At 35.9% G+C, this 22,868-nt stretch overlaps 3 protein-coding genes across 7 annotated transcripts in view; 1 reads left to right on the forward strand and 2 right to left on the reverse strand.

Moving 5' to 3' along the window:
* LOC110449512 (disrupted in renal carcinoma protein 2 homolog) overlaps positions 1-2,659 on the reverse strand; it is a 34,182-nt gene extending 31,523 nt beyond the window's left edge. For both annotated transcript variants that reach the window (XM_021496423.1, XM_021496422.1), the window contains exon 1: positions 2,582-2,659. The gene's annotated coding sequence lies outside the window, so the exon portion shown is untranslated. The remainder of the gene's footprint in view (positions 1-2,581) is intronic.
* A 3,189-nt stretch (positions 2,660-5,848) lies between these two features.
* LOC110449514 (disrupted in renal carcinoma protein 2-like) lies at positions 5,849-22,474 on the forward strand. The gene is made up of 13 exons (XM_021496428.1): positions 5,849-5,958; positions 13,927-14,249; positions 15,525-15,756; positions 15,888-15,978; positions 16,951-17,114; positions 17,440-17,500; positions 17,631-17,719; positions 18,382-18,511; positions 18,978-19,086; positions 19,487-19,554; positions 20,540-20,658; positions 21,351-21,533; positions 21,873-22,474. The coding sequence occupies exons 2-13, from the start codon at positions 14,106-14,108 to the stop codon at positions 21,989-21,991; spliced, it is 1,509 nt and encodes a 502-aa protein (XP_021352103.1). The 5' UTR covers positions 5,849-5,958; positions 13,927-14,105; the 3' UTR covers positions 21,992-22,474.
* Positions 6,062-12,310, reverse strand: LOC110449513. Of its 4 annotated transcripts, none has more exons than XM_021496425.1 (3): positions 12,160-12,310; positions 10,932-11,065; positions 6,062-9,877 (listed from the first exon to the last, which is right to left on the reverse strand). In XM_021496425.1, the coding sequence occupies exon 3, from the start codon at positions 9,231-9,233 to the stop codon at positions 7,119-7,121; it is 2,115 nt and encodes a 704-aa protein (XP_021352100.1). In that variant the 5' UTR covers positions 9,234-9,877; positions 10,932-11,065; positions 12,160-12,310; the 3' UTR covers positions 6,062-7,118. The 4 variants fall into 2 exon arrangements, with proteins under 4 accessions (XP_021352100.1, XP_021352101.1, XP_021352099.1 ...); XM_021496424.1 differs by having other exon boundaries at positions 12,156-12,310.
* Positions 22,475-22,868: the final 394 nt, after the last annotated feature.

Genomic DNA, 22,868 nt, shown 5'->3' on the forward strand with positions numbered 1-22,868 from the left:
TAATCTATTCAACTAGCCCTGTGGACTACCAAGCTAACAAAGTTGTATTGTTTAACCCTGTGACAGGACTAGGTCACATTTAGTCATTGTCCTACTTTATTCTTGGTGGATAGATAAATCGGATACTGGCTTATTAAAGCCCACAGTCATCCAATGACTTTAAACACATTTTATAAACCAGAATTGGAAAAAAAGGATTTGGCACAAGTTATTAGTTTACAACTTATGAAGCCAAACAGGTGATGATATCCAATACATATCAGGTCATAATCAAAAACGAATAGAACTTCGATCATATTGTCCATGTGAAGATTACATGTATTATATCTAACATCTACATCTAGTAGTAATGACCACCTTCATCTATTTGAAGATCATGTCATCACATGTGATACATAGTATAAGCTAATGGAGCCGTACTGTGTCTCTCAGACGAGCAATTAGACCCGATTTTCCTCACCGATGAACCGGATATAAATATACTATACATATATACAGTGTATTCAATGTACAATCAAAGGCAAAGTGTATCACATACTACAAACACTGACTGTACATGCACATCAGTCAATGTGGTGTACGTAATATTACCTGCAATAAATGCAATTTACAGTACGTGCATGGGCGAGACCTGCATCCAGCTCAATGTCAGAATCAACAACCACCGCTACTCCATCAAGCAGAACAAACCCTGTGGCAATTAAGGCATTTTAATATGCCTAGCCACAGTTGGAAAGACATGCAGGTTGTTGCCATAGATCATTGCCCTACATGGGATGAAACGAGACGATGTACGAGAGAACGGTTTTGGATCACCAATCTACAAACCCGCTACTCTCGAGGTATGAACGAACGATAGGCGGTTGCCATCCACTCGTTTTCCCTCCAGGGGGCATTTGACCTAATGATGCATTACTGCACAGTTGGTCTGCTATCTCGCCTTGCCTGCTGGTTCATGTCAGTGTGTGTGACCAACAGCTGTTGTCAGATTAATTTAGCAGATTCATACAGTATCTTAGCCATTTCATCTACTTATATTCCTCCTGCACTCACTTATTTGATAATTACATGCATTATTCCTGCAAACCAAAAGAGGCGACTAAGTGTGAACCTCCTGCTGTGACTGTTAGATCCACCACAGAATTGAAAGGCGACTAATGAGACATTCCATAGCAAATTGAGATTTTTCACATTTACCCGGCCAGATTTCCACATGCTATCTCATTTTTGATATCTCTCGTTGACTCACTTTATGTGATAGTGCATCTTGCGCAAGAATAGGTCCTCTACATCAGCATTCCTTGTCCGTGATGCTCTCAGCTTAATTCCTACCCTTCGTCTGTCTTTAGCCGAGGGGACTATTGGTTTTATATAATAGCTATATGTAACAGAGCGCATGATTAATTAAATATAAATCACTGCCTCCGCTAGGGATCGACCCCGGGACCTCTGGCTTACTAGTCTTAGTTCAACCGATCGAGCTAAAGAGAAGTTCTCTATAGCCGAGCGATATATTGCGGCTAGTATTTACCAGGGTTACATACTCCCCTTCTAGGAAAGAACTCATCCTCGAGTTTTCTAGGGGTAACAGCGATGCTTGTGGAGCAAGGTCGAGTATTTTTCCCGGGTCCCTACGTGGGCGCCAATGTAACAGAGCGCATGATTAATGAAATTTAAATCACTGCCTCTGCTAGGGATCGAACCCGGGACCTCTGGCATACTAGTCTTACGCTCAACCGATCGAGCTAAAGAGAAGTTCTCTATAGCCGAGCGATATATTGCGGGTAGTATTTACCAGGGTTACATATATTTTCAATTATAGTATATCCAGGTCGGGGAAAAACACTAATTTGCGTATAATACGCAAATTCACCTATTATTCGCCAATAGGGGTATGGATTTGTTACTAAAAATAGCCAAATTCACTTGAATCATAACTTTTTCAAATCGTTTGTCCATGTCGCATTTATGCAGTCATTAAACATAATACAAATGCAAAAATAAACTTTATTTACATGTCGGAAAGTACCAAAAATAGATGCAATTCTTACGGTAAAGTTACATCAAGTTTCTAAGTAGCCAACGCTTTCAGTAAACATTTTTTAGCAAAATATTATTTACCTTGTCGTAAATTAATGCGATTTTTAATATCGTCTTGCAAAAGTTACTGTAAAAGCGATTTGGGTTATTTTTAGTAACAAATCCATACTCCAACTGGCGTACAATAGGCGAGATACGCAAGTTGCGGTTTTCCCTTATAAGCTGATATCAGTTCTATCTTCTTGTAATATGATGTATATGTAACTGTTCTGTTTCACTGTGTCTTGAAAAAGGAGCGGATCGCTCCGAAAATTTGACAACCTAAACTTGTCCACAATGGAATTACTTCTTTGCCCCATAGATGTTTTATAGGCGTTTTCCAAAATTTTGGGGTTTGTTCCAGCGCAAACTCTGGCTAGCTAGCATAATTTTTATATTAGTCATGACAGTAAATGAATCATGAGTTATGGCTTTTAGTGTCCAATTATCGAGCTATAGATTATTACATTACAAAGAAAGCCCAATCCCATAGCAAACTTACTCTGTCTGCATGTGACTTTGTGGTGCACCTGACTTTGTTGTTGTTCATCAATTAATCGGAACACCTCGCATATTTTTAAAATTTATAGAGAGGTCTGAATGTATGAACAGTATAATTTCAGATCCGAATGGTGTTTATTTATTTATTTATTTCAGGAAAGATTTCATAAAAGTTCGTGTACGTGATTCTAAGCTATGAAATCGCGGACTTATAGACTCGGGCAATTTTCCTGCACTGATAATGCGTTGCGTTTTCTTTTCGTTTGCGTTGAAACAGACAAGTGTCTGTAGCAATTACATGATTAATCTCTACACAGAGTTGTCGTTCCTGAAACTAGGGTGAGCGTGCTCGTGTACCCAAATGGGAACATGACAGTACCCAAAATGAGATGGAACACTTTTAATATATGGTGCAGCATTTTTTTCTGTTTTGGAATAAAACTGAATGATATGTATGCCCAATCAATATTACTATATTTTTATGCATTTTGAGTAAATTTCATCTGCCCATCTCGATCTTAACTTGACATTGCTCATAAATTGAATTGAAATAGAAGAAAAAAATAGTGAGTGTAAAACGACAACTCTGTGTAGATTCTTTCAATTTTGAGGATCTTTGCCGCTCTTAGTATTTTACATGAAATTTTGTTGCAGAAGTATCGGTGAAAAATCATATAATAAATACCGGACGGTAATTACCGGACACCACGCCAATAAAGTATAATCTATAATCTATATATTGAAACACCAACTTGGGACAGGTTCAGCTTAGGCAAAACATGGAAAGCCGTAATTGATTTATGACGTCATATATTGATTCCAACATGCATGGGCCGGACTTATTACACCATTGAGTTAACACTTTATAACCCTTCCACATTCAGGGCCCGTATTCATGGAACCGTTCTAGCATGCTCAAGCACAGATCATGTGCTCAAGCTTTGTTTCTTGTTCCGGTTAAAACTTAATAATAAAAATCTTAATTTGTCAATGATTCTGAAAAAAAAAAAAACACCGAATACTGTTTTCAATGTTTACATTTGACTTTTTGACCGTTTAACACGATTTAAGTGGGTTACAATTTAAGAAAGTTGATTTGAGCACAAAATCCATTCTTGAGCACGAGAACGGGTTCATGAACTCGGGCCCATGCCATTCATTTACGGAATGAATGAGCCGATTATTGATGTCATCATTATTATGACGTCATATATAATTGATACGCTGAATACCATTCATGCACTGTATACTGGCCCTCTCATTCGGCAAACCTCGGCCGATTCCGGTACCTTTCATCTAGATGGAGATCTGCCGAGGTGTGCCGAATGCTGGCCCTGGCTGTTCTATTCATGGAACAAACATCTACGATAAATAAACTATTCGAACAAAATGCTGAATAATAATAGAAAAAATAAATGTTTACTAACAAACAACTTACAAAAATGATGATATATTTTAAGTATTGAACTGTTCGAAATGAGCTTTGTCAGTTTGGTATGAATAATATATTCGGGGGGGGGGGGGGGGGGGGGGGCCCCGTCGAGTTTTGGTCGAGATAGGCTTTGAAGTTGGGCAACGAAGGATTAAAACGAATCTCATCAGGAATATTATTCCAAAAGAGAAATAGCTGATGGTAGGAAAGACTTAAGATAAAACTCTGTAGTGTATCTGACACCTAGCTGTAAGATCGTTACTATGCCTAGTGCTGTAGTTATGCATTTCAGACATGCTAGGAGGTAAAAGCTTGGGAAAATATTCAGGAGTAAGACGATGAAACATTTAGAAAAGTTGTGTCAATTTATATTTTCTCCTTATTTCACTTCCATTTATTTAGGTTTATAAGTTGTATAGCACCACATACTATTCGCGCTGCCTCCTGGGTAATTTTCTCAAACGTATTTACATATTCAATAGTTAGATTGTCACAGACGACATCAGCGTATTCCAAAACAGGTCTTATAAAAGTAAAGTATAGTATTTGTAATTTTTGTTTTATCAGGGGTAAACCGTATTTTCCGTAGAAATATTTAGTTTAATCGTCACCTTGTTGATTAATAGAATCACCCCCTGCCTCGAGGGTGCGACAGAGAAATCCCCAACCCGAGGAATGATGTTTTTTGGTTGTCTAACCTGAGGTTCTGCCGAGGGTTAAACAACCAAAAAGTCCCCCTCAGTGTTGGAGATTTCTCTGTTACACCCTCAAGGTAGGGGATGGCTATTTTTCTCCCATCCTATTATTTCAGTCACAGCTCCACCCACGACAGTAGTCTGCCATGTTTGTAAACAAAAACACATGTTGAGTATGAATATCCTCATTCACTTTTGATGACGTCACAATTATCGGTGACACGTTTTAATGACGTCACAATTGAACACGTGCTAATCGGCAGGAGGCTATCACCCGCTAGGGGGTGTCAAGCTGATCTTTTCCGGCAAAAACGGAAGACACACCTACGAAGGGTGGGAGAAAATGTCATCAAACTACAATCTTCATACAGCGTGTGTGTCTAGGATAAGGACTACAGATATACCATTCAGAATACCTATACATATACTTATTTGCATCAATTAATATTCTGTATTTATCATACAACGTACGCGTGTCAAACTATAAGAGAGTAATCTTTGATATTCCTGATAACTCAGAATAATCAAAGAAAATAATACAGCAAATCAGGATATTTTTGTGTCACTATTATTTACAGCCGTTGGTCACTTGGATATTTAGAGACTTGAATGAACGAAATGATTATTTATTTATTTCATCTCCCCTGGATGGAAAATAGCTCACCTGTCCTGGTGCTTATAGGTGTATATTTTGGGAGTTCATAAATACACGGACTTACATAGCATCTAATTCCGTGATCAATGACTTGTGTTTAGGTTTTCGAATGTATTTATCGGTATTTAGGGGGAGTGTGTATTTGTCTGTTGCCTAGGTATACGTATACGTATGGCGCGGGTTATTTTCTGATACTCAGGTTTGAGGGTGGAAATAACTATAGTAATTGTGTTTAGGATTGCGGGTGTGCATTCGATCGTCTGCCATTGAAGTTGAGAGCTTGTATCTGTCTGATGCTTAGGTTTTTGAACGTATACTTGTTTCTTCCTACATGTAGTTTTAAGGTATGTATTTGTTCCGTGCTGAGGAACTTTGAATTTGTATATGCACACATTCCCGCGGGATGTATTGACGAGGTCAGTATTTATTTACAAACAATCGAAGTCCACATACATACATCCAACACAATCAGATAACCCATCCGACCAGATAGACGAGTAACCCGGACATCAGATGGACACGGTGTGATAATGACACCTAGATGACTAGTTTTTTGTAAACCTGCACATAACACACACCTTCAGATTATTAGACAGGTAAGTACTGACAGAGCAGCGTTTAATGGTAATAATTCCGTGCTAGTTATAGTCGATATATTCATGTAGTGTCACACTTTTCCGATTAGATAATAATGCATATCAGATCAAAGTTGACTGTAAAAGAGTTGTCTGCCCTTTGGTCAACTTCGTCACGTTTCGCCTATGCATTACCGGCTCTTAAAGTCAGATTGTTAAGCAGTCCTTGATATATTGACTTGGTATCGTTTATTACTCCCGATTGCAGTTAACTGTGTTTATTTCGAATTGAACGAATGTGTTTGCATTTACATCAGGATCAGCTACACGTCGTAAAATTGTAAGTAAAGCCATCCGATCGAGTGGTTTTGCCAAAGAAAAGGCGGCGTTTGGTGAGAGGGTAGCCCAACAATTTATTATATTTAGAAACTGTGAACAAGCCAATCACTTAATACCTTTGGAATGACATCATTGGAAATCACAACTATTCAGCCAATCAGGTTGGAGATAGATATATCTAAAAATAAATCCGTAATTTCCTCGTTTTCTTTAGTTGAACGGCAACTGGTGCTGGGTGAAAATCATAGCCAAGAAAAAATTCCAGTCTAACAATTTTATTGGCACTTGACATATCACATTTTAAATCACAGTTTACATATTACAACCGTTCCTTTCCGGCGAAATAAAAAAAATACACACTTAGCAATTAACAATTAATGTATAACACTATTTGTAGATAAAAATTAAAAATAATAATAAAAAAACAAATGAACACATCACATCAGAGATCTCTTTTAGGTTTTGACACAAGAGGACAGATTGTTAAGAAATAAAAAGCACAATTTGTAGATAAATCAATGTATTAGAAAAAAATACTTGCAACATTTAACAAAAACAAATAATACAGTGTAAAATCTCTTACAATTTACAATGTGCTTTCAACAACTTGATTTATACATATATGTATTGCCATGGAATGTTACTTCATATATGCAGGTCAGGTATTACTTCATAAAAAAATAAATAGCATTATATTTCATAAAGAAATAACATGTGCTATAAACAAAGCAAACACATACCCTCACACATATGTAACTAGTAAGTTTTCTTAACTTTCTGTCACGTTAAATACAGGATTACCAACAACAAATCTTTTTCAGCTTTTCTGTTCCGTGTATATGTTATGACTTACCACAACTAATTTTATTATGATCTGCACCACCACAACATGAACATTTCAGTGTCTTTGATTTTTGCCTTTGTGAATTTTCCAAGATTGAGATTCTATTTTGTTTTTCCATGATCTGGCGCAATGCTAGTTGAGGTTTATGACAGCTGCCTCGAAAGTATTGTTTTGTGATGGTGTCATTTAATTTTTCCAGTCCTTGTTGGGTAAACGAAGAAATATCTCCATGACGCCTGATTAATTCATGTGCATGACATCGAAGAATGTGAATGTAAGGTGTGATGTCCCGGGACTGAAAGGCTTCAACATACAGCAAACACCACTCTTTTGTCCGTTCTTCTAATTCATCAGCATCAGGAGTTTCAGATTTCATAATTTTCTCAATTTGAGAAAAACCATCCCATACTTTCTGCAAAATTTCTGCTCGTCCATCATCTGAAATGAGATCATTTGCACAGAATGATTTCATCAGTTTCAGTTTTTCTGGGCCAATAAGATCTCTGTACTCAAGGCGCTTTGTATCCCGGTTTACAGAGAGCGAGAAATGTATTCCCAATTGTTCCAAAACAGTTTCTAATTTTGCGACATGTTGAACTTTACTTCTGTCAATCACTCCTGTGTTGAAGGTAGTGTTTCCATTTATGTTATCAAGTGTTCTGAGCTCTGCTATAAGCAGATTGAAAAGTTTGTCTGTAATTCTTAGAAACATGTGCAAAGGGTCCACCACAACCCTCAGTGGACCAATATGTGGGAACAGTGGGGGATTAACTACAGAAAATGCTTTTTTACTAATTTTTTTGCGAGCTTTCAGACAACCGTCAGGGCATTCATACAGAGACCTAGCACCCTTGGTTACATCCTCCATTGACCATTCTAAATCTAATTTACATTTTTCAGACTTACTGCACTTGCAATACACACAGAAATATTCTGAAGCTATACAAGGTATTCCCACTGCAACCAAGAGAAACTTATAATCTCCACCAAGGAGTATTTCAATAGTAAAATCCCTTCCATCAACAGTGATAGATGAATCCTGTAATTCCCCAACTTCCTGTCGTAAATCTCTAAGTCCATCAGCAAGCTCACTGTAAGCTTCCTTCGAATTCATCACACAAAGAGGGTAGTTTCCACTGGCAGCTCTGCATCTCTTCTCATTGATCACTGTGAATGACACATTTACAACGTGCAGACGTTTACCAACATTTGTACCATCTCCTGATAACTTGATTTTGATTTTTCCATCAGGTGCAAATTTATTATCTTCTGCAGTTAATGAATTCAAAACTTGCAAAAGTTTAGTTTTCAAGGACTGTTGGACTCCGAGGCCATTGGGAGTATCCACAATCTTAAATCCAGTATTTAGCTTATTCACATATTCCTGTAACACATGACGCCTTGGTAATTCTTTACAATACATACTAAGTTCGGCATATGCCTCTCTGCTGATATTGAAAGTGTCTAAAATATAAAGCAATGCACTCAACTCATCAGAGTTTTCCTCCATGTCTTGCTTCTCTTTACTTTCTCTGAGCACCAACACTTCTTTCTTGCCATTTTCCCTCTCAACCGATACAGACAAAGGTTTTATATTTTCTTTATCCAAGAATTTCAATGACTTTTTCACTGTTTCTCTCTCCACCTTCCTTCTTTTGGACTGACCAGACTTTGTAAGCTCAGAAAATTTCCGACCAAGTGGCTTTGAACATTCTGGTATGTTATTGTTTTTTACATTAAGTAAGATAGTTTCTGTTAATTTTTTATTTTCTTCTTGACATTTTAGCAACATTTCTTTATGTTCTTTAAGCACATTTTCACATTCATGTCTATCTACCGGAGCTTGCCATTCAAATGCAGACGAGGAAAGTTCAGAAAGAAATTTCCTGAATTGGAATCCACCTAGTTTACGTTGTTTTTTTGCTTTGTCTTTCAGCTTAAAAATTAAAGACTTCAAATTTTTCAAATCACTTTCAGATGGATTCACTTTTACAAAAATTTTGTCTTCAATTTTTCTAATGACCTGGCGAACAAAGTAATCATTCATAGGTTTGTCTCGAAACTGATCATTATCAATTATTTCAAACAGAATCTTTTTTGAAAACAAAACCATTTCAAATACAGTTTGTAATCCTACATGTACCTAGGATAAAAGGAAGTTGTAAATGAACATCATAACTGAATACCACTGACTGAAGTGTTCAATGTCCAAAAAACACACAATAGGTTACCTAGAAGTGTTGTTGAATCAATTGAATTTTCAAATTGAATCATTGTTTAACAGATTCTGAAACATATTTTTGTTGCCTGGTTTCTTCACAAATGAAAAAGTTAGTTGGCTACCACGGTTCATATAATCTTCTTCCACATGGTCCGGGAACAATAAAAAATCTTTCAATGCTTTCCTTTGCCCTAACCAGTACCTGATGGTGGATGTATCGATGAAAAACGAGTCACCTTGCTCATTTAAAATCCTATAGTCAAAACCGACTCCCAGTAGCCGTTCGAGGTCTTGTCTTTTTGCTATCCGATACACCTTACGTGTTCTCGTCGCTTTGTGGAGTGTTCCACAACATTCCAATGGTATGAATTCCTCTGAAGTCATATACTGGTGCAAAATAATCTTGCTGTCACTTCGTCCTGGTGAAAGGGATTCTTTTATATTGATTTTTAAGCTTTGGATCTGTGTAGAATGATGTAGAGGTGTTGATTTTACTGCACTTTTTTTTATGTATTCATCGTATCGATGATGCCATCCTGGAAAAAAAAAGAGCAAGCAAATAGTTAAGACCAACAAATAGGGTATTTAGGGTCTGCTATAGATAATGTAGATCTACATTATACACAAAGTGTTTAAAAACTTCAAATTATAAAATAACACAAATTGACCTACCAACCATACATTTATTGTATTTGTAAACATATATTTTTGGCTTAATAGTAATAAAACTAGTACATAGAACTTATCACACACATGGGGTGGGGTGGGGTGTGGTGGGCGAGGCGGGTCGGCTGTACTGTGTGCTTCAGTAGTCAGTATGCTATATGGATATATATAGCTATGTATTTGTACATCCTGTACATGTTCTGCTTTTAAAAACAGTGAACTTGAGATTGAATGACAAATTATACAAACTCATATTGCATATGAAATTACATGACAAGTCATGTATCTATATATGTGTAACAGTGTATCTATGTGAAAACTCAGCAATTTTATATTTATATAACATCCATAAAACAAAGGTGTGTCCACTGCCTGTCCAGACTGCAGACAGACAGATGAATGGACACCATGGAATTATTGCTGTTGGTCCCTTCCATTTTCAAGTGGGGCCCTTATTATTATAGAATATTAAACATTCCTATTGGTTTTTAACTCAAGGATGTTATTTATTAAGTTATTTCTATATAAACCAGGAATTTGAACTTTTTAATTTAAATTTTAAAGCTGGCTGATCAAAAGCATTTCTGAACAAAATCTGAAATCTACAGAAAACCAATTCTAATATTTATTCAAATACTTTAATATATTAGCAAAGAAAATCCTGTGAGCAATTGGTCATTTACTGTTTAGAGCATTTTTTTTTCAAAAACAAGAGGACCTTTTCATTTCATGTAAAATTAAAAGAAAATTGAAATATAGGCACTATATTATATATATACATATTTTTATCATTTGCATCGCTTTATTCTGTGTGGCCTTGAGCTTAAACTTTTCATTTTAAAAAAGACACATGTACATATTACACATGCATGGTAATGTATATATACAATTAAGTTTGTCAACATTCTAGTGACTATAATTTACCTATGTAGTGAACCTTTACCATATCCTTATACTTGTCATCATCAACAACCTCAATCGGATAAAACCCTGCTGTCCAGCTACGTCTTCTGTTACTACTTGACGTGATGGACGTGTTCGGTGGATTGGCAAGGTCACTGCAAAAAAAAGTTTTACATATAAATGTAATTTCTCAGCCTACCAGTAGTTTGGTTTCAACAAATTCTATTTCTAGCCAAGTCTTTTCCAGGTTGCACAGCATCAGATACATATGTAACCGGTTATATACGTCTCTGACAACATGATGTGCATTTGTACAATATTGATTATTATATTTTAGTAATTAAGCTAATTTAATTTTGTTAAATTACTCATGTACATACATCAGTAAGGAGTACATGTACCATGATATTATCATTTTTTATTTGTTTTTAAGATTGTTTTATCTGCACAGCATATGAATCTATAATGATGCACATCATCTATTAGCAGAGTTCTCTGGCCCCTACGTATACACCAGACTCAGACAATTTGACAGATACCTGGGGTGGACATCTTTTAGCTATCTGTCAAAATGTTTAGGTCTGGTCAGGCTAACTGTGTATGTCATCTATGTTTGTAAAGATAAGATCATGATTATTTATTTTAAAGTAGGACTTTATTATAGGTCCCCGAGTAGGAAAAAGCTATATCCTGCACTCCTAGTATCTTCCTGCACTCCCGGATCCAGAACTTATACCAGTATTAAATTCTTAGCTCGAGGCATTAATATATGAACATTGACAACTGAAGAAAAAGATGCCAATGTGAGTTTCTGTCAGTCCATTTCAATTATGGAATTTTAAATATCGTACACTGTTAAAGTGTTTAGACGGTCTCATATCAAAATCAAAGTAATGAACCCAGGAATCACAAGAATTCATTTGTTGCCATGTATCATTTTAATTAACTCAAGAGCATGTATATATATCATTATATGTCATTAGCTTTGTGCCGTTTGTAAAGAAATCATCCAAAAGTATTATTACACAACTGTCACCTCCTAGAACACCTAATTGTGACAACTGCACTCAAATTGAAAGAAGATGAATTCTGCTCTATCTCTCTTAGTCGTATATTACCGGTAGCAAAATTGCCCGGACACCGGCTTCACTTCACTCGATGGAAATGTAATCCATATTAATAGTGATTAACATGAAATATTGCCACTCAGTAACGTATATTTTGTGAACTGATATAATAACTTACTTACGCATAGGAAGACATCTGATTTCTGTCCTTTGAAACTATCTTTTTTGGACGAAGTTTAAGCGCAGCCGGTTCCTTCTCAGCATTCGTCGCCATTTTGATGGAAACTTTTACAGGGGAGATAACTCTATGTTACAGTCAATTTTGATCTGATATGGTGTTTACATTGCGAGGTCTTATAGGTTCACACATGTGTAATGGTTACTACATAGTGCGTTATTTATCTGGATAAACAGTAGAACTACATTGAACTAAAGTTGATATCTAAATATGTACATTATACATATAATTATAAATAATTTACAAAGCAAACGGTGTACATTTAATTGTTACTTCTTGTTAAAACTCAAATTCAACATGTGCACGTGTTATCGCCCTACAGGAAATTTAAGAAACCTTTCATAATCTATATGTAAGTGTTATATATACACGCATTTCTGTGTTACTATGTCAAATTTAATATTCATATAAGGTTTCATTATTTCTAAATTGAAAAAAACACTTCTGGAAAGGTGACGCGTGTGGTGGTGATTTTCCATAACTATCTAGGAGAATAGGACCAGATGTTCCGGAAGGGTAAGCGTTATCGACGAAACTGGCATAAAAGTTTAGGTAAAATCCGAGAATTTCACACTCTCAAAGTGAGAACTGAGGTAGTGGAAACGAAGCAACAAGGCATATTAATTACCATTATTAGAAATATCGAAATATCGAAATATCGAAATCAATAATATTGGCCTCATATGAAAACAAAACAAGTCGGCCAAATATTAGGAGCACAGTTTTGTTCCTATAGGAATTCCAAGTCTGCCTGAATATTTTGTCATCGAACGCGACAAAGAAATTGTTAATCAGGAATCATTTCATCATTTCATTTTCTGTATATGTCATATTTGCCTTTTACTTGGTTTTCACAAAATATGCTAAATAACAGCTCACAGCCATATTTTATATCACCGTTATTCTTCGATGGAAAAGAACGTGTTAATTGTATGTGAACAAAGGAGTTATTTAAGTTTGCATAAGGTACAAACAGCGGAGACGTAAAATATTCGGAAAGAAGAAACATTTTTGAAAAGAGTGATTAATTAAAAGATCTTTTAAACTTTTCCAAGTCTTCCTTTTAAAAATTCAACTCCCAAATTGAGTTATTTATTTTTAAATCACATCTTGAAAATGCCTTTAGCTGACACAGGAGCGCTTCTTGATTTCAAGTTTTTCCTGGAGGGGAGCATTCCTCCGGACCAACATAGAAGGGCACCTCAAGCCTTCAGTCTAGAAATGCATACAGACATCACATACAACAAATCCTGCTGAATGCCTTCTTTTAAACTTACCACAACCGTCACTACACAATGGCCGGCCTTTTTATCCAGGGATATTTATGATCATTGCTGAGCAAGACACCACCTCTAAACTTTCGGCACTTCCTCGGTTACTATGTCTGGGAGTGATATTCCGTCTTTGCGTATTGCAGAATTATCTTCGCTTGGGATCAGGTATTGATTATTACGTCATTGGTTGTGTGAGAAAATTACGTCGTTTTCTCAAAAATTGATGACGTTACTCTCACAAACAAGTGACGTGACAATCAATACCTGCTCCCAAGAGAAGATAACTCCGCAATACACAAAGACGGAATAGTGTATCTCAAAAGAACACATTACAAGCAATCTGAAAAGTTAAATCGATTTTTTTTTATCTCAATTACTTTTTCCATTTAAGGTTTCTGTATCATATCTACTATTATATTATACAACTTTACTTGTAGGCATAACACCTTAAGTCGTTTAATGGAAGTCCCTTGAGCATCTACCGCAAGCAAGGTCTAATAATATTCTGATGAGCTACCCAACCGGAAAACTGATCGCAATGATATTGATATTAATCATATACTGATCAGCTATAGTGCACTGAAGGTAGTTAAATAATTAACGTTCTTCGAACAACATGGAAACGCCGACGAAGAGACTCCTAGACAACGCCGATTCTTACGGAACCTTTCCGGAATATTCTGTTGACGTCGACTCAGTAGGTCATGTGATCAATCAGGATGGAACTGACAGCCCCCATCTGCCTAATGTGAATGCAGAGGTACTTAAAAGTTCTGTGACAATTCACTATTTTTTACGTTCCCGTCTTCTTAATGCATATGGTTTCCGCTTTCAATGCGCTTATCTGCGCCTTGGAATATGTAATGACAAAATCGAAGGCATGCGGTTGTATTCGGCGATTAAACACTTACCGTCTCTAGGTGATACCTGCCATTTGATGATTAACAGAGTAGCGACATCCGACTTCAAAGCCGGTTAATTTTACTGATATGCTGCCGCTCGATTCTTTTGGTGTACATCTAAGCATCATGTGATACTATCCGTCTAATTAGCGCCTTTTACTTTGTCTGGATACATCCCATGGGTGTAAAATACGACATTTGATATTGAGGGCGGGACGCTTGCATTTGAAGATGATTAAACTTATATTGATTAATGTACTAATTGCATTACTATTGTATCAATTGTATATCAATGTTCTGCAAAGCTCTTTAGATTGGCTTATTGTAGCTAGATGGGGCGTTATATCAAATGTTGTATTTTTGTATTGTTATTTTGATAACGTAACAATTTGGTGATGTGTATACATGCATGTTGAATAATAGAACTTTGCATCATGAACGATTCAATACCACTATCACACACCCTACAGATACATAGAGGATTTGTGTACTCTTTACCCGAACATAAGTGTCCGATCAGTTCTGATTACTTAGATCATCTGCCCGATTTCTTTCTGTTCCTGTTGTATAGTTTTGAGATGTTGGTGAGTAGAAAGGCTGTTGTTTAAGTACAGTCCAGTATGTTATGTTTCTTATAAGTCGTTTATGTGGAGCTTTACCGAAAGCCATTATAAAGGCATGATAACTAGCTTACATTGTTCCACGTATGTCAAGTACGTTTTATCCCTTTTTCAAGAACTCCTGTCCATTCCTCCATTGCTGTTATTCAATTCAAGTTAAAGCTTACTTATTAACTAATTCCATATACATTCATGTTTTCTTCATACTCGATAAGAATGACCAAGATTTATCATTATTTCTTTTTCGATTCTCCATATATATTTCAAAATAGTTCGTTATGTTTGATTCCTATAGCTGTGATGTCAATGTAGTCGGTTGCAGTATATGCACATGATTGAAAAACTCTTATGGCATTTGCTTCATCTGTGCCATCATGAGCAACCCATATTTGTTCTCTGTCTTTGATATACAATTCTGGGATTCCTGTTTTTGTTTTGATTTTGAACCTTGCATACAAAAATGAAACCTCGTTGACTTTGGTTATCTCTGTGACGATGTATAACTATTTCCAGATAACTGTAGGGGTGAGGACACACGTTTACAAGAGGCGGTGGTACGTATTGGTAGTCTTCAGCCTGGTTGCCGCTATCCAGGGCGGCTATTGGAATACATGGGGGCCCATAGCAGCGTCCACAGAGGAGGCGTTCGGCTGGGATGACGCCGACATCGCCCTGCTCAGCAACTGGGGACCAATAGCATACCTTATATCGGCAGTATTCTTTGGCTGGTTGATCGACGTCAAAGGTAATCCTGAACCATTGGTAGATTGTTAACTAGAATATCTTTTTTACCAACTGCCAAAAATAAGATTTATCCTACCGCTCATAGCCATATCCCAAGTCTCTTATACATCACTTTTTGTTCGATACATCCAGGTATTCGGTTGTCTGTGTTGATTGCTATATTCCTGGTGGCAGTAGGTGCCGGCTTCAGGTGTATCACCAGTGAACCACCATACGTCAAATGGTATGTACAGAACCTTTTACTTTCAGATGGCTCCGTATGTCACATTTGTAGGGACATGCTTTTCCAATAAACTCCGGTATGGTGAAATTGATAGGTGCTGCCTATTCAGGTAAAGGTAAAGAATATACCTCGTGCATTCCACCGCATGTTCATATGTAGGGTATTCCTTATGCTGGGCTGCCTTAAGGTCTTCTGTGTCTGTTGGGGACAATGAATAAACTAAAATTGATCTGCTTTACCAACATTGACTCAATATCTACCGTTTTCATACCGTTTGAACCTTGATTGATCTTATTGTGCAACTTCATCGCCAACGAAACTAAGAATTGCAAGTAAACATAGATTACTTTAACCTCAATCTTCCAACTATAAAACTTTTTCTTTGGATTTTAAAAATGGCATGATCTGTAAAAGGTCGTTCCTTATTTTCGCTATTGATATAATATTTTGGATAAAAGCAGCTTTTTGAATCAGCAAGTACTTATTCTGAGTTTTCTACTCAACAGACGTCGAAGCAATGTAACAGTTTTCATTATCATTTTCCAAATGCGATATTTCAGTGTCCACAATAAGTTTAAAAAGATATTCAATGTGTCCTAGCTCGTTGGTGACCTGCATATTCCTGGCTATTATCAAAGACATGTGCAGTCAAGAAAGGTTATAATTAAAGCGCCTCACAAATCACCTCCAGGTTTTTAATCCGGAGTATATGATGTCTTTTTCATATCCTTTGATGTCATCTAGACTATAAGTAAGGATTTTGCCCCCGTATGTTGACGATTTTTAACCTGTTTTGATCAATAGTCAACGTTTCATTGTTATTCAAGATGAAACATTTAGCTATTCTATTTTGCCAATCGCAAGAAAGGAAATTGCAACATATACCATGTTACACATACTGGCGTTTCTAAATAAGAAGAAATGTTCTTATAAATCAAACCCATACTTATGACGTTAGTTACATATTTACAGGACGGTGCACACAGGTCAACTTTTGAATGGCCTAGGAGGTCCAGTCGCCATGGGATTGCCGCCAGTATTATCTGCCACGTGGTTCCCGCCGCACGAAAGAACAACTGCGACAGCCATTTCCCAAATTCTGAATGGTTTGGGGGTTGGTGTGTCATTTATTATAGGTATGACCAAAAGCCTAATTTTAACCTAACAAAACACAAAATTACTGAAAGTACTTCGGAAAAAGTAATGTATCCAATATTTGAAAGAAACATGTATATACTTAATAATTAACTGGGTCGACAATTTTTTGTATTATGCTAAACAGTGCTAATATAAAGGACGGTATATCTTTAAGCATCATTATTAGTTCGATATATTGAAAACTTCTTAAAAACACCTTTTTCATAAGATGTTTTAAGAAATAAACACCGAGACCATCATCTAGATATGATAATGGACGCCCAATATAATTATGTTTTAATAGCATTAATCATTTTTGAAAAGGGCCATACCTTGTACCAGACAAACCACCCGACAACTCAAACTCATCTCTCCAAAATATCAGGCAAGTATTCGCACGAGAGCTTTGATTTTGAGAAAATATATTAATATTTCACTCTGGATAAGAAATTTACAATTATGTCATTTTTTTTTTTAAATTGAAGTAATCATTAGTTTCTGTTTTTCTTACACAGCTATTCCACCACTACCGGACCAAACACAACTGACGTATCTGCCCGCATCTCAAATGAACGAAGTGAAATCATGTTTCTCTTGTACATAGGTAGATACCTGTTTTACCCTTTTGGCTAAATATAAGAAATGGCGAATGCTTATATATAGGATCTGACAAGAGTTTTCTTTCATATTAAATTGATGAAACGAGTCTAATGGGTTTTTTTCAATTTAGCAAGCTTCAATAAATTTCATATGAAATGATAATGAGTGTAAGATCCTTTTTATCACAAAATCAAGATTTGTGGCAGTTATTCGTGTAAAACGCCAATTGTCATGCAACCTTGAAATGTAAAAAGCCGCCCTTTGACTCCAGTGCGTAAGTCTGTGACGTCATGTACTTGTCCTAGGCGTGACGTCACAAATGAAACTTACAACCAATCACAAGGCTGATAGGTCATATGGCATTGGTTAATACGCAAACAAATATGACATGGGGATATTCACTGGATAACACGTACATTACATTTTGTAATAAAAATGAATAAGTCATTGAATCGGTTATACATGTTACCGCAATGTGGACATAACACCCAATCAATCAAACCTAATAAAAATGCAATAAATTATGGTAAAATTCCCCATATTAAAATGCAGACTGTTAAATAAATATTTCGTCTCAAATCGGACATATGAACGGTATGTTTTAAACAACATTATGCTGCTGATGTTTTCGTGTCTCTCAGTAGCTGTGTAACATGAATTTTGTAGAGTTTGGATTCGCAGCGTTGATATTTCTCCTGACACTTGTGTACTTTCCTGATAAACCGACTTTGCCTCCCAGTACCACGGCATCCATAGAGAGATTAGAGTTTAAGAAGGGTCTTCTACAGTTAGTCAGGTGATTATATAATTACATTACATCTCCAGCACACACGCAGGCATACACACATAGGGAAAAATTAGCCAGGTGTCATAGGACTAGTAGTTAGTTCCTCAAAATTGTAGCGATTGATGTATATGCTAATTGTATTAATTGTATATATATGTACTGTAAAGCGCTTTAGAGTGGTTTATAATAACTAGATAGGGCGCTATATCAAATGTTGTATATTATTATAAGTAATCTTATCCGCCAGACACGTCTTGTGGTATACCTGAAACACATTTGGTTTTATTTGACAAACATTGATACACGCATTATGGTTATGATTAATAAAGGAATGGAATACGAACATGTATGTGTCCGATAAGATGCTGCTGTTTTAGCACGGAGGACAACATGACTGGTAATTCATTCACAAGGAAATGCAATACAACATATGAGCTAAGATGGTCGAATGTAAATGTTTCTACACTTTAAACAGGAATTTTAAATTCTGGATGGTGTGTCTGACCTACGGTGTGTCCCTCGGCGTTTTCAACTGTTGGCAAAGTGTCCTCGATGTGAACCTTAAACCACACGGAATATCTGAGGTAACGTGATGTGTTACCCTTCAAAGTACTCATACATAGTAGCGCAATTACATCAGAATAAAGATATTATATATTGTTTTACTTAATTCTCCGTTTCATCTGCTTTTTCTCTGACGGGTCGTTGAAATTCGTGAAAACGTTGTTGTTGTTTTTTATGTCTTAATATCTACTCCCTTAATTCTATATATGGTGTGTCCATTGTGACGTCATAATATTCTTTAGATATCTTTTAGCAAACATTTTATGTATACATGCATACGAAGATACGTCCTTTACACCATTTAATCAACTAAAATAAATAAAACACTAAAATATAAATGTTTTCGTCTATTCACATTGTATTAATTGTATTATTGTCTTTAGATGAATACAATCGTTTATAGCTATAGATATTTTTCAGAATGAAGCAGGATGGCTGGGGTTTTACTCTACGTTAGCAGCATCATTCACGTGTATCACTGTAGCAAGGTAGGTGTTAACATTTGTTGTTTTAAGTAAAGTTTTGGTATATGTTATATATCTGAATAAAAGAAATGTTTAAAGATTTGTATGACTTTACGATATGTTCAAGCAGGGAAATGGCCAGTTAGGATTTTTTTGACGCATTTCTACGACAGGAAGGTCATGAAATCCCTTAACTTTATGCAATTAGAGGATACTAATTAATAATGAATTAATAATTAATAATGTGTGCATATTATGAAACGTGTCACTACTCAAAAGAGACAATTTAAATAAATGAAAACATAAAAGAAATGCTCCTACCAGAGTTTTGCTGTTTGCTGGTCTGGTTATTACAGGTATCTTCCTTTTATTTAGCCTGTTTGGCGCTAGCCGTCAAATCTTGTTTTGGACTATATTAGTTGCAATGCTGCACCTACAACACAGATGATGTGTATTAGAGTCCTTTTAACGCGATTGACATACCGATGCAGTTACAATGTGAAAAGTCACATTTTGTGAATGTTACGAGTTCAACATTATAATGACAAAGTCCTTGACCTGCAGAGTCAAATTTTAATAGACTATTTCAATTACAGTACTTCTACAACACGTTGATAACTAACACGAACCGCTAGAACATATTATTTGTGTGTGCGTATTGTGACGTATCAAGTTGTTTTGTAAGATTAATTTGGTTTACGTTCAACAAATTACAAACCTTACAATTTCTACTCCTTTAATGTTTCCATTTTGGCTGAAAAAGGAATAAGTGAACAGAAAAAAAATGACGCATTTTATGTCCCCGTTGACATTTTTTTGATTGAATTATGAATAATATTAGGAAATCATCTTACAAATGAAACCATTTGAACTAATAAAACGTCCATGCGATATCTTGTTGTTTATTAAACATACTGATTAATCTCAAACACCATTTTTTATGATCTCTGACAAGAGTAACTTCTCCAGTGAAAATTTATATTAGCCTTCATCGATATCTTCTCGGCAGGTTTTCTGATATATTCTCAAAGCACATGCGCCTGTTCCTGGTAATCCTCTATATCGGTGGCGCTCTCGCTATGGCCTGGTTTGCTGTCCTCGTCAACGGCTACATACCAAACTCCACAAGTATGTGTTCTGCAGATACATATTTCACAGAAGATACGTCGGGAAATTTAATCGTTATAGCTCGAATCATATCATATACGTAGAATACACATCCAAACCCATTCTTCTGATAATTATTTTGTTCCGATTTTGATATGATTCTATTGTTGTTCTAATTAAGTATATATATATTCAAACGTATTGTATTCAAAATTAAACTAAACATTGTTTTATGCAACATCTTGATTTCATTGAAATCAGTTATTGTGAAGACAATGTTACATCTCCAGCACCCACGCATGTATACACACATAAGGAGATATTAACCAGGTGACATAGTACTAGTAGTTAGTGCCTGAAAATTGAATTGGTTAATGTGTATGCTAATTGTATTAATTGCATATCTATGTATTGTAAAGCGCTTAAACGTTGCTTATGTTAGCTAGATAGAGCACGATATCAAATGTAGTAAATCATTACATATTAAGCGATGCGAATGTTTCAGCAAGTAGTAGAGTATCAGTTCAAAAAGTACGATTTTATGCGTGATGTTTTTTTATTGGGTATGGTTGTGTACATATTATTACATGTATGAACAAACGCACAAAGTATAACGCACATATAATAGCATGCATGTTGTCAAAGAACCATTTTTTATCCTCGATATTGAAATTGTATTTAATGCTTACACTAAACATGGATTTTTTTTCAAGCGTCCCTATACATATCAATCATCCTTGGGACACTTCTTCTAAACGCTACGCCTCCTCTTTACTACGAGATGGCGTGCGAAATCACCTACCCTGTGGCTGAGGGCATTTCAAACCTCTGGTTGACCATGATAAACAATGTCGGCGGACTAATATTCCTTTTGATACAGATGATTCCCAATATAGGTAAGATTATCTATACAACAAAACAATATACATGTATCTATAGATCAAGGTGCCTCAATTATGAAATTTGCTAAAATTAAACTAAAAGATACATGTGCAACTCAAAAATACATTGCTAGAAGTAAAAGGGAAAGCTACCTGTTTCAAAGAGAATGGGCCAAATGGCATTTTATTTTATACACCCAAACCCTGCAATAAGTACATATTCTTAATTTTCTTGGCTTCTTTCATCAACATTTCCATTTTCATTTGTTGCAATCGTGTTCGTATATTTTCCTTTCGATAACGCATACCATGTACGAAATGAAGTACAAAGCAGCTTGTGTCTGTATTACACAGGTACAACCTGGGAGAACTGGTGTGTTCTAGGGGCGGTGGTGATCTGCATTCCGGTACTGTGTACAATGGACGAACGCTACAACAGGCTGGAAGTGGACGAGCAGTCAAACAAAAAATAAAACTCTCCAAAACTTATACTGTTATGATATCGACCATTTAAGGGCCCAAAATGTATCATCGTACATCAACTATTATGTCAATTGGGAGCACTTAACATGTACTGTAATTATTAAAATTGTATGTATCGATGTTTACACAGTCAGTAATAAGGCAGTATGACTGATGTCTTCATAAGGTAATAGCTTACCGGTATTAATAACATGTATGTATCTTTAAGTGACCTAACAGATCCAAAATCTCATATTATCTAAAGTTCATATACATATACCTATGGCATACGCGACTAATACTTTCTACTGGATGTGGAGAGTCATACTGGCTTTAAAGGGCCTCATTCATTTTAGCACATCTATTGACAAAATTGGTAAATTGTCAAGGGATCTGGCAACAGGTACAGTATATGTAAGCCCTCTCCATATAAATGCCAAGGGCCTGTGACCGTGATGAATAAGTAACATTTAGCGTTGTTGTTTTTCCTTTTTACAGCGAGACATTCATATAGGATTCTAACTTCCTGTTTTTAAATATGGATGTGACATAAGGATATGAACGATTCCATCCTTGATAATTAAAGTGTCCTTTAGTAATATTTAGTGTTGATATTTAAACATGTTTGTAACTACCTTAAAAAAAAGGATATGTCATAAGGGTGAGGACTATTCAATCTTCGATAATTATTATTGAACTTTACATCACAGAGTGTTTTTTCGTGACATTTACATGTATTTTTGCTATTAACAAGCGAGACTTCCATATATGATATCAAAAAGTTGCTAACTGCTTTCAAAACAGGATATGACATATTGGTTAGAAAAAATCAATACCTGAGCTTCCGGTTTGACCATGCATTCCTTGATAATTGAACTTTATAAAACA

Source organism: Mizuhopecten yessoensis, unplaced genomic scaffold (genome assembly GCF_002113885.1).
Source record: "Mizuhopecten yessoensis strain PY_sf001 unplaced genomic scaffold, ASM211388v2 scaffold4631, whole genome shotgun sequence".
NCBI lineage: Eukaryota > Metazoa > Mollusca > Bivalvia > Pectinida > Pectinidae > Mizuhopecten > Mizuhopecten yessoensis.

Excerpts from the sequence above, each read along its gene's own strand:
- LOC110449514 (XM_021496428.1), top strand. The coding sequence starts at position 14,106 with ATGGAAACGCCGACGAAGAGACTCCTAGACAACGCCGATTCTTACGGA. Across the intron at positions 14,250-15,524 it reads TGCCTAATGTGAATGCAGAG|ATAACTGTAGGGGTGAGGAC; the intron begins GTACTTAAAAGT and ends AACTATTTCCAG. Across the intron at positions 18,512-18,977 it reads GGTCTTCTACAGTTAGTCAG|GAATTTTAAATTCTGGATGG; the intron begins GTGATTATATAA and ends CACTTTAAACAG.
- LOC110449513 (XM_021496425.1), bottom strand. The coding sequence starts at position 9,233 with ATGGTTTTGTTTTCAAAAAAGATTCTGTTTGAAATAATTGATAATGAT.